The sequence below is a fragment of the Cnephaeus nilssonii genome (assembly GCF_951640355.1).
Source record: "Cnephaeus nilssonii genome assembly, chromosome: 4".
NCBI classification, from domain to species: Eukaryota; Metazoa; Chordata; class Mammalia; order Chiroptera; family Vespertilionidae; genus Cnephaeus; species Cnephaeus nilssonii.
Genome location: NC_137075.1, coordinates 98,145,288 through 98,157,663, shown reverse-complemented (window position 1 = coordinate 98,157,663; position 12,376 = coordinate 98,145,288). Strand labels below are relative to the sequence as shown.

At 37.6% G+C, this 12,376-nt stretch overlaps 1 protein-coding gene across 5 annotated transcripts in view; it reads right to left on the bottom strand.

Annotated features, from left to right (window-relative positions):
• ZC3H14 (zinc finger CCCH-type containing 14) overlaps window positions 1-12,376 on the bottom strand; it is a 43,035-nt gene that overhangs the window by 20,110 nt on the left and 10,549 nt on the right. For all 5 annotated transcript variants that reach the window (XM_079769188.1, XM_079769186.1, XM_079769187.1 and 2 more), the window contains exons 8-9: window positions 12,055-12,155; window positions 10,011-10,166 (exon numbers count right to left, since the gene is read on the bottom strand). In XM_079769188.1, the coding sequence (XP_079625314.1) occupies window positions 10,011-10,166; window positions 12,055-12,155 (257 nt within the window). The remainder of the gene's footprint in view (window positions 1-10,010; window positions 10,167-12,054; window positions 12,156-12,376) is intronic.

The window sequence follows — 12,376 nt, the reverse complement described above, 5'->3', positions numbered from 1 at the left end:
GGCTATTTAGGTCCTTTTCATCTCCATATCAATTTTGGGAACAGTTTGCCAATTTCTGAAAAAAAAACAAGCAGGAATTTTAAAACACTGAGTTAAATTTATAGGTCAATTTGCGAGTATCACCAATTTAAAATATGAAGATGCAAGATGGTGAACACAACTACCCAGTGCCTCTCCAAAAGAATAATTTTTTGGTTTTTAATATATTTTTATTGATTTCAGAGAGGAAGGGAGGAAAGAGAGAGAGAAACATCAATGATGAATGAGTCATTGATTGGCACAACCCCTACTGGGGATGGAGCCCACAACCCGGGCACATGCCTTGACAGGGACTCAAACCCTGACCTCCTGGTTCATAGGTCGACACTCAAGCACTGAGCCACATAGGCTGGGCAAAAGAGTAATTCTTATAAATAATTGTAGCCTTTGGTTTCTCAGCTAAATAGATATTGTTCACAATAATAGAATAAAGAAAAAATGTTTAAGTTTATATAATAACCTTTATTCATTTCTCTATTGTATCTGTAAATTAACCTAATTCTTCAAAATCTTTGGATAGAAAATAATTTTCAAAATTTACAAGGCTTTGGATTCACATAGAATTTTTTAAGAGCACGAGCTTATGGATGACACCTATAGCACACATTAGGAAGAGCCATGTGCCACCTGCAAACCAGGTGGTTCACTGGAGGTAGCAAACATACTTCAATGAGAAAAGCAGAGAGGAGTCACAAGGAAACAAGGTAGCTAAAAAAAAAGCCCATTTGAAGATTCTTGTTGTCACCCATTGTGCCTAGACCAACTTTAGAATGCAAAATAAGCAAAGATCCTTCTATAGATTCTAATGTAAATATCTACCAGCAGAGGAAGTTTACATATTTTAAGAAAACTGGAACCTTGAAAGGTTAATGTCAGCTAGTAAGTGGCAGAGCCTGGATTAACACCTAAGCAACCAGGCTCCCTGAGTCCATCTAGTCAGTCACGGTCACTATCTTATACTTCTCTTCTTGATACATCAAGTGGAATAAAATGTCAGAGAAATTCACATGGTATAATTCCTATTGTATATACATATATGTGCATGCATACAAGTATACATGTAATTCTACTTTATACAGCAAAGTGAACATGTATATACATTTTTTAAAAGCCAGGAAGACTACAGATAGCACACCAAACTAGTCTGGGTGCAGTGCTTACCTCTGAGGAAGACAGTGGGCAGAGCACACGGGGGATTTCCCTTGTTTTCTCTTAATATAAACCTCCTCTTTTACTAAGACTCTCTAAGTGCTTCAGTCCAACATGATAAAGTATATGCGATTATAGCCTCTCCTCTGGAGAGTCCATGAAAAGGAAGGAAGGAACTTAAAGGGCAACAGTCTTCAACATACAGCAATGGATTCCAAACTGGGTTTCTAAGATTATCCAATAAAATGTAGGAAGAAAGTATCAGAAATTCTATCACAGTAGAAATATTATCTCTATCCTTGTCAGAGTTCTATTTTTTACATGTTCTAACATACACACTAATAATATAGCAGGTGTAAATGTAAATAAAATACATATATTGAGTGTAAGCGCTGAGAAATTATTTTAGTATATAAAAAATTGTACGGTCAAAAATACGGAGATCACTGATTTAAAGATGGGCTTAGAGAGGAGACATAGCAGATGAGATTTCAACCACTTCTGGAAAATAGAAAATATACAGACAAATACTGGCTATGAGGCAGAGCAGAAAAGCCAAACGAGACCCTGGGAAAACTGCAAGTGAGATGCAAGGCAGGAGTGACATAAATATTTCCTGAGCTCTTATATATGCCATGCACTGTTCTGGGTACTCAGTAAAAGACACAACCAACCAACACAAATCCCTAGTCAAAGAGCTTATAGTCTGGTTGAGAAGGGAGAAAATATTTGTTAAGCCTGGCTAATGTGACTCAGTGGTTAAGAGTTGACCTATGAACCAGGAGGTCACGGTTGGATTGATTCCCGCTCAGGGCACATGCCTGGGTGTCAGGCTCAATACCCAGTAGGAGGAGTGCAGAAAGCAGCCAATCAATGATTCTCTCATCATTGATGTCTCTCTCTCTCTCTCTCTCTCTCTCTCTCCCCCCCTTCCTCTCTATGAAATAAATAAAAACATATTTAAATACATATATATAGCATAGTTTAGCCCTGGCCAGGTACCTCAGTTGGTTAGAGCATCACCCTGATACACCAAGGTTGTGGGTTCAATCTCCAGTCAAGGCACATACAAGAAGCAACCCATGAATGTATACATTAGTGGAACAACAAAGCTGATGTATGTTTCTACCCCTACCAACTCTATAAAATCAATAACTAAAAATAAAAATATGTATATAACAGAGTTGATGATACATATTTAAAATCCTAAGTCTGGGTAAAAATATCTAAATTATGAAAATATAAAATATGTAAGTGGCAAGTATTACGGAGAAACGTATAGCTTAGAAAGGTGAGTTAGGGAATGTGGGGCTGGGAAGGCCTCACAGAGACGACTTTTTTTTTTTTTTAAATATATTTCTTTATTGATTTCAGAGAGGAAGGGAGAGGGAGAGATAAAATCAATGATAAGAGAGAATCATTGATTGGCTGCCTCCTGCACGCCCCCTACTGGGGATCGAGCCCGCAACCAGGGCATGTGCCTTTGGCCGGAATATAACCTGGGACCCTTCAGTCCGCAGGCCAACACTCTATCCACTGAGCCAAACCAGCTAGGGCCAGAGATGACTTTTAAACAAACTATGTGGACATCTGAAAGAACATATTTCAAGGAGAGGAAACACTATCTCAGACATGCTCCTTTAAACACTTTAGATTTCTAAGCACTCAGAAAATTTACCTCCCATACTGTTTAAGTTTCTTCATGATGTAGTGACAAAATAGAATATACAGAGAAGACTAAGTGGGACCCAGGAAATGCAGAGCAAACGAGGAAAATATATCTGGGTATGATATCCTTAAGGCAGACCTAGAGAGCAATCAGTCAGATGAGCAAAAGAGAACAGTTGCTTTTGTAGGAAGGTACCTAAGAAAAAAGGAGAACCCAAAGTTTAATGGTATAAAATGACAGATCTTTAAGCTATAATACAGGCAGGCAATGCAAAAAGGGGATAAAAAAAGAACGAAGGAAAACAAAAAAACTACAAAAAGGGGGAAAAAATAAACAACTCTAGGGAACCCCTAAACAAAGAACTGTAGAATAAAATTTTAATTTGGCCCTATAATGAATAATATTTATATAGTATTAATAATATAAATGCTTATTGGTTCTCAATTTTTAGAGCAATCTAAAAAGAATGGTAGTGTTACCTAGGAAACAGAAAAAAAATGTAAATGCAATCATGAGATGACCGAGTATAAAAAATGGGAGACCCTGACGGGTTTGGCTGAGTGAATAGAGCGTCGGCCTGCAGACTGAAGGGTCCCAGGTTCGATTCCAGTCAAGGGCATGTACCTTGGTTGCGGGCACATCCCCATTAGGGGGTGTGCAGTAGGCAGCTGATCAATGAATGTTTCTCTCATGTTTCTCTCTCATCGATGTTTCTAACTCTCTATCCCTCTCCCTTCCTCTCTGTAAAAATTCAATAAAATATTAAAAAAATAAATAAATAAAAGATGGGAGAAAAAGTATCTAAGAATTAAAGAACATAAATATCCTTATGTCTTGGGAGTCAAAATGTACTGAAATTGGGGAGTCAAAACATACTGAAATATAGTTAATCAGGACAAAATATAGATATTTAGCTGTACTTCTTAACATTACAAAACTACCAGTGAATAAGAATAGTGATTTTACCGAATGGGCTTAGAGAGAGGAAAAAGTGTTAGATCCTGATATACAAAAGAAATCAAAAGATACCATCTTACACTTGGTGAATTAAGGTACTGGTATAAGCAAATTATTACAAACATGGGGAAAATTAGAGTCATAAAACAATCATTCAAAAGCAGTGACCATAGGGAGGATCAGTGTGGAGAAGAATGAAAAAGAAATGTTGCTTTTGTTGTTAATCCTCATCCAAGGATATTTTTTTCTTTGATATATATATACACATTTTTTAGAGAGAGTGGGAAGGAGGGAGGGAGGGGGAAAGAGAAAGAGGGGGTAGAGAGAGAGAGAGAAACAGAGATGTGAGAGACACATCAACTGACTGCCTTTCACATGCACCCCAACTGGGGCCAGGGAACAAATCTGCAACCCAGATACATGCCCCTGACTGAGAATCAAACCAGACATCCTTTGATCTGCAGGCCAACACTCCTCCACCCCTGAGCAACACCGGCCAAGGCAGAAATGTTTTTTTATTTTAAATTTCTCTATATTATTTGATTATTTTCTAATTTATCAGCAGGTATTACAATGATTTGTTTTGTTTTACCAAATTTTCTGCGGTGAACATATATTTGATAATGTGAAATATTTTATTTTAAAATATTTTTATACAACATATACCAAGTAGGAAAAATAAAAGGAAATCCACGCCTAGACACATCGTAGTGAAACTGTAGAACATCAAAGACAAAAGAGATCTTGAAAGCAGCCAGAGAAAGGACAGATCACCTACAAAGGAACAACAGACAATTAGAATAACAGAACTCTACTCAACAACAATGGAAGCCAGAAGACAATGGAATAAGATACACAAGGTGCTAAGAGCAAATGACTATTGTTAACCTAGATATGGGTATCCAGCAAAACTACTGCCCAAGAACAAGGAAAAAAAAAAAAATGTTTATAGCCCTACCCGGTTTGGCTCAGTGCATCAAGCCTCGGCCTGCAGACTGAAGGGTTCCAGGTTCGATTCCTGGTCAGGGCACATGCCTGGGTTGCAGGCTCAATCCCCAGTGTGGTGTGTGCAGGAGGCAGCCAATCAATGATTCTCTCTCATCATTGATGTTTCTAGCTCTCTCTCCCTTTCTCTTCCATTCTAAAATCAATTTAAATACATAAATATAATTTTTTTTAAAATGTTTATAGGTACACAGGCTCTTGGGAAATTTACCACCAATAGACCTGTTCTAAAGAAACTTCCAAAGAATATACTTCAAAAATACTGCAAAATATTAGAAAATAATGATCCCCAAATAACATTCAAGAGATATGAAAATTAAAAATGATAATCATCGGTATATCTAAGCAAACATTACCTGGGTAAAATAAGATAATGGTGCTCAATTTATGCATTTTTAAAAAGACCGAACATAACATAAGTCAGGAGGGTAAAGACTAGTGATAAGGTATCCTAAAGTTCGTTTACTATTTGAGAATGGGGTCAGAATATTAACTTTTAGAATATTCAATTAAACTTGCTTGATAAAATTTCAGTGGTCACCACTAAAAGAACAGAAATGGAATGTTTAAGTTTAAATTAGTGGGGGGGAGTAGATATGGATAATCAACAACAGTAACAATAGTAATTAATGAATGAAGGAAAAAGAGGAGGAAAAACAAAAGCAAGCAAATACAAATAAAAAGACAGAAACTAGTCCAACTACATCAGTAATTCTAATGAAAGCGGCCTGAAGTGACCTCTGAAAATTGGTCACTATTCACTTGACCAGAAAAATCTCACAAAAGCTGCTTGCAAATCAAGAGGTTCAAATCTTCATGTTCACTTTAAGAACACTCATAAAACCCATCAAGGGTATGCACAGCCGAAAAGCCACCATATATCTGAAGGATGTCACTTTACAGAAGCAATGTGTGCCATTCTGTTGTTACAACGGTGGAGCTGACAGGGTGTACCCAAGCCTAACAGTGGGGCTAGACACAGGATCAGTTGCCCAAAAAGAGTGAATTTTTGCTGCACATGCTTAAAAATGCACAGTAATGCTGAACTTAAAGGTTTAGATGTAGATTCTCTGGTCACTGAGCACCTTTGTAGGTTCTACACCAACTCCCAAGATATGTTGTAGAACCTACAAAACTCATGGGTGGTGATCCTTAATGAAAACAGACTGTTCCTAAAACCAGAAGAGGAGGTTGCATAGAAGAAAATGATATCCAAGAAGAAACTGGAGAAATGAAACCTTATGGCCTAGGAGTAAATTCAGCATGATATAAATGCTAATAAAAGTAATAACAGAGCCCAGCCTGCATGGCTCAGTGGTTGAGCGTCAACCTATGAACCAGGAGATCACAGTTCAATTCCCGGTCAGGGCACACGTCCAGGTTGTGGGCTCAGTCCCCAATGTGGGGCGTGCAGGAGGCAGCCGATTGATGATTCTCTCTTATCATTGATGTTTCTATCTCTCTCTCCCTTTCCCTTCCTTTCTGAAATCAATAAAAATATATTTTACAAAATAAAAGCAGAATGTTACTTGTCTTTATTAGTATAACAGGGGTGAGCTACAAAAGTAGGTTGATAATAGTAACAATTACAGAGCACTTGAGATCTTGATCTCCAGCATGTTGTAGATTTATGTGGCTCAAATAAATTCTTATAAAAATTCTTTTAAAATTATTAATAAAGTAGTTAATAATAGTACAATAATAAACTGTTTCACATACACTGTAAACCTACTTTTCCCACCCCTGTATATTTCAAGCACCCTTACAAGATGGATCAAACAAGTTTTCTGATTAGAATTAAAAACATAGATTCTATTAAAATAATAATAATAATAATAAATGTGAATCATTTAAACTCTTCAATACAGCACAAACTCAGAAACAATTAAAAAATAATAATCTAGCTTTATGACATTTAAGAAATAAATATGCCCAAAGCATAAAGATAGAAAAGACTGAAAACAGACATGGAAAAGAGAGAGATGAGGAAAATACTAATTGGCAATATTAATATCAGATAAAAGCGTCATTTGGTATAAAAGTTTATAAAGATAAAAGGTTCGACTCATCAAGAAGATGTAACAATTTTAAATATGCATGCACCTAGTTTAAAAGCCACAGAAATACAGAGAAATTAAGATAAACTTGTCATCCTGATGGGCAACCTCAAGACCTTTCAATTACCGATGAGTCAAGCAGACCAAGGACGCAGCAAGATCAAGACGAACATCTTAACATGTAGAGCTTTATCTACTAAATGCTAAATTCTCAAGCCAACAATTAGAGTCCACTTTCTTCTAAAATGCACATGGAATATGTACAAAATTGTCTTAAGTCTTAATTTTCAAAAATACATATCACATTCCCTGACTACAAAGCAATAAAGTCAGTTTTATAAAATGGAAAAAAAAGATTAAAAGACGAAAACAAAATCTCCATGCACTGTAAATTAATAACACTTCCAAATAATCCATGGATCAGAAATGAAGATCTAAGTGGGAATTAAAGATGCTTAGAATAATGAAAACACTTTGTATCAAAATATGTGATATGCAGTGAAATCATCAGATCAAGAGAAATTTATAGCTTAAATGTATACATTTGAAAAGACAGAGACTATGAAAAATTCATTTTAAAGTTGAATATATTAAAAATAAGAACACACACACAAATATTGTGAGGTGCTAGGGTAGGCTAGTAAAAACACAGAGGCTTGAGAAATGAGAGAACACTATGAACAATTCATATTTACATTAAAAAAAAAAAACACAAAAAAGAAACCTGTCACAGAAAAACCTGTAAAACAATGAGTAAGCACACTGACTAATAATGGCTTTTTGCAGAGTGTCACTTTGTACTTGTGAACAAATGAATCCAGTAAGAGTAGTAATAGTCCTCCATCAGTAGAGGTCCTTGATATCACTTCTATTGTCTCATTTTAAAACAAAACAATGATATAGAAAACCACACAAAACAAGTAACAGCTCAATGCATTTTCATAAGGCAAAAACATCCTTACAACCGTCATCTAGTCCAAGGAAGTAGCTATGTCAGCCACCCGAGAAGCCCCCTCACAAGCTCCATCCTAGTAAGTCCTCTCCAAAAGGAATCACTATTGCCTTTCATAGTAATACTGTTTCTTTGTGGTTTTATCACACAAGCCCTAGACACTAGAGCTTAACTTTGCCACCTTTATTTTAATTTGTCTTTTTAAGTCTTTTAATCTAGAATTCTTGGCTTTCTGACTTATGTAACTCCCAGAAACTGTACTTTGCCTGCTGTACACACATGGGGTAGCTCAGCCAACATGCTTCTTTGGCCTCTGTACTTCCTTCAAGCTGACCGCTGTTATCAGAAACTTGATCACTCTGGCAAGACTAAGGTAGAATTTTATTCATCAGGAGGTACAAAATGGCTGGTTTTCATTTTATTAGCTACAATGATTTCATAAGATGCTTCCATCATCTATAAGGGTTAGCAAACTTCTTCTATTTTAGGTTATGTGGGTTACATGGTCTGTTGCAACTATTCAACTCTATGGTTATAGAACAAAAGCAGCCAGAGACAATACATAAATGAATAAGCATGGTGGTTCCAAGAAAACTTTATTTACAAAAATATGTGCTAACTCCTATACCACTTTGTTACCCAGTGGCACCATTCTTAAAGGAAAGACAGTAAAAATGCTCAATTATTTATTTGGTTTATAATCTATTATTTTCCAGAAATTGACTAATTAAGGGTCTACTTTTTAAAATCATCATCGTAAAAAAAAGTTAAAAATATCATCATGAGTCCTGACTGGTTTGGCTCAGTAGATAGAGCATCAGCCTGTGGACTCAAGGGTCCCAGGTTCAATTCCGATCAAGGGCATGAACCTTGGTTGCAGGCACATCCTCAGAAGGGGTTGTGCAGGAGGCAGCTGATCGATGTTTCTCTCTCATTGATGTTTCTAACTATCTATCCCTCTCCCTTCCTCTCTGTAAAAATATCAATAAAATATATATTTTTTAAAAAATCATCATGAAATCATGGGCTTCATTCAATCTACTGCCATTTCTATTTCTACTGAAGCTCAAACTCAGTTGCTCTTCACAAACTGGCCCACTCACACTTCCCAGTTACTCCTACTGGCTGGCTTGGGGTTTTCCTGTGCTCAGGTCCATTATTTATTGGAACTGCAAATAACCTTGACATGGAAAATTATACAATACAATCAAAGATTATTTTAAAAGAGAGAAGAAACAAATATAGGATAAACTCATAAAGCTTCATGAAACAAGAAAACCTGAGATGAACCTGGAACTATTTAAAGGATACAGTTGAAGAGGAATAATAAACATATTCCAGTCTTAGCAAAGTATAAATTAGCAACAACATGATGAGCCTATAGTTTTGGTGGGATTTTAAAATTCAAATCATAGAAGAGAAAAAGAAGAAACTAGAATATTTCCTAATGGGGACAGGAGGAACAGTGGAAAGCAGCGAGGGAAGTGCTGGGCAGAATTAGGGGACAGACAAGGAAGCTGTTGAAAGACCAAGTTGATGGCATCAGTCCTGGGCCATGTCCTGGGAGGTATGTGTGGGGGACTCACACACTCTAAATGCTCTGACAAAGAAGTCACATAAGTCATACTTTAGATGAAGAGTGTGCAGGAGTCGGGGACGGGAGCTGAGAGAAAGGAAGCAGAAAGATCAGCTCGAAGCTAACTGTAGTTTGTCAGGCACAAGGGGATAAAGTAGGGCCACTAAGACATAAGGCATCTAGCAGGTCACAGAGAGGGAGGATGCTCAGAAAAGGAAGATTTAAAGATAAGATTTCAAATTCAAGAGAACAGGAGTAGAATTAACAAAAAGAAGGAAAGCTTTAATGTAGATATCTATGTATCTTTAAACTGGCACATTCTAAAGACCAGCAAAATATTGATAATAAATAAGCTGGATGACTGAATTCATGGAAATTCATTGCACTATTCTTTCCTCTTTGAGAATATTAAAAATTTCCCTGATAAAAAGGTTTTTAAAACTCTGAAATATGTAAATATAGATTCCTCATGGTCCCTTCTTATTCTATTTTTGGGCTAGTGAGCACTTTACTCATAATATAACATTTCATAAACACCCACTGGAAAATATTTAATGGCTCATGAAAAAAGTGTAATAGAGGATGAAATATCATTTAAATTATTACCTTGACCTTTTTCTATATTATCTCCTTTTGCTTCATCTTCTTTAATGGGGGGACTTATTCTAGAGGTCCTGCTTTGCCCCTGGACCATTTCTGCCAGCAATTCTTCTTGAGAAGTTCGAGTTCTGGGAGCAACTGGAAGCGTCTGTTTCTGCGAGACTTTTATATAAAAAGCAAAAAAGATGGAAATGCAAATGTAGTAATACATCAAACTCAACAGTCATCCTATATAATAAAGAGGTAATATGCAAATTGACCCTCACACTCTTACAAGATGACTGCCTATGACCAGGCCAGCAGGGGGGTTAATGAGGGACGACCAAACACTGAACAAGCAGGCTGTGTGGGACGACCAGGCCGGCAGTGGGGTTAGTGAGGGATGACCAAACGCCTGAACAACAGGCTGCATGGGGTGACCAGGCCGGCGGGGGGTGAGGCAGTTGGGGGCGACCAGGCTGGCGGGGGAGGGGGGAGGCGGGGGCAGTTGGGGGTGATTAGGCCGGCAGGAGAGCAGTGAGGGGCCACTAGACCAGCGGGGGGGGGGGGGGGGTAGTGAGGGGCGACCAGGCCAGCAAAGGGGGGCAGTTGGGGGCGACCAGGCCAGCAGGGGAAGCAGTAGTGACCAGGCAGGCGGGGGGTGGGGGGCAGTTAGGAGCAACCAGGCTGGCAGGGAGAGGGCAGTGGAGGAAGACCTGGCTGGCAGCGGGGGGCAGTTAGGGGCAATCAGGCCTGTACACAGAGGCAGTGAGGGGCAATCAGGCCAGTGGGAGGGTGGGGGGCAGTTAGGGGTGACCAGGCAGGCAGGTAAGCGATTAGGAGCCAGCAGTCCAGGATTGTGAGAGGGATGTCTGACTGCCGGTTTAGGCCCGATCCCCCAAGGGGTCCCAGATTGGAGAAGGTACAGGCTGGGCTGAGGGGGAACACCGCCCCTCCCCCCACCACCACCATGCATGAAATTCGTGCACCAGGCCTCTAGTATTAAACATAAATGCTCCTTTATTTTAGAACATGAGGAGCTTTAAACAGTTCATAGATATCACCTCATTTTTTTCTTACAATATTCTCAAGGGATAAGATAACTTGACTTACAATAACTCTATGTGCTCTATATGTATAAACAGCATCTATACATTTTAAACCACATGCCATATATACATTGAAGCACATATATATTCATTTTAACCAAATGCAATTTAGGTTCTACTTCATGATCCCACTAACCACCTCAAATTGTAATTTAGATAAACTAGGTAAATAAAGAATTTCAATGCTATTTCTCAAGAAAAACAAAACAAAACTTGGGCAATCTCCAACTATTATAAAAGCAAAAAATTTCAAGTTCACAAATGAGTAAAATTCTCTACACTTATCACTTTAAACAATATTGTGACAAAATGGGAATGTAAATAAAAGAATTGTTCAGTTTGCCTGAGAATCCTTATCCTATATGCCAAAACCTGCTCAATTTCATGTTTAGAGGTTAAATGAGGAGAAGCAGGGAGACAGATGACTATCAGGATCAAAAGTAAGCTTATAGTTTCCTTCACTCTAGGAAGGGGTAGCAAAAAGAAATATGAAAAAGCAGAACAGCTCTAAAAGAACAATCATCAAATAGGCAGCAAAAATAAAATTTAAAGTGAGTAATCATTACAACTTATTAATGAAATTTCACACCCAGCTCTAGCATATGGGACACAGAGTACAGAATTTAATGACATGACATCCATGATATGGTTTGCATTTCAGAATGAGCTTTTTTTTTGTATGATCAGATTATAGCTGCCTCATCTCCTGTAATAATTTATATTATCTATTTCACACACACTGGAAAGACATGACAGTTGCTCAAAGAAATAAATTCCACTGACAATTGGGAAAGTTTCTCAAACTGGCCTAATCTCCTTTTAAAACCATTCTTCTGAACCGCACCTTGGTCTTGACATAGGGTAGGGTTCTTTATTTCACCACAACTTGGTGATCATCATTTCTAGCTTACTCAAGAATTATAGAAATCTTACTTAATGAAAACATAATTCATTTAAATTACCTGTAGAATAGTTAGTTGTTTTTGTTACAGATTCTTGAGCTTCAGATATTGCCTTCAAAATTAGATTCTTATTAGCTTGTTTAGAAGGAGGAAGTGAGGGTCTAAAAAAGTTAACAAAACATTTTAATTATAGATTTGAATTCTTTATGTGCTAGCCATTATGCCTTTACTACAGCCTTAAGTGTTTTTTTTTTACATCCTTATCTGAGGATATGTTTTTACTGATTTGAGAGAGAGAAGAAGGGTTAAAGGGAGGGGGAAGAGAAAGATCAATCTGTTGCCTCCCACACGCACCCTAACTGGGGATCGAACCCACAACCTA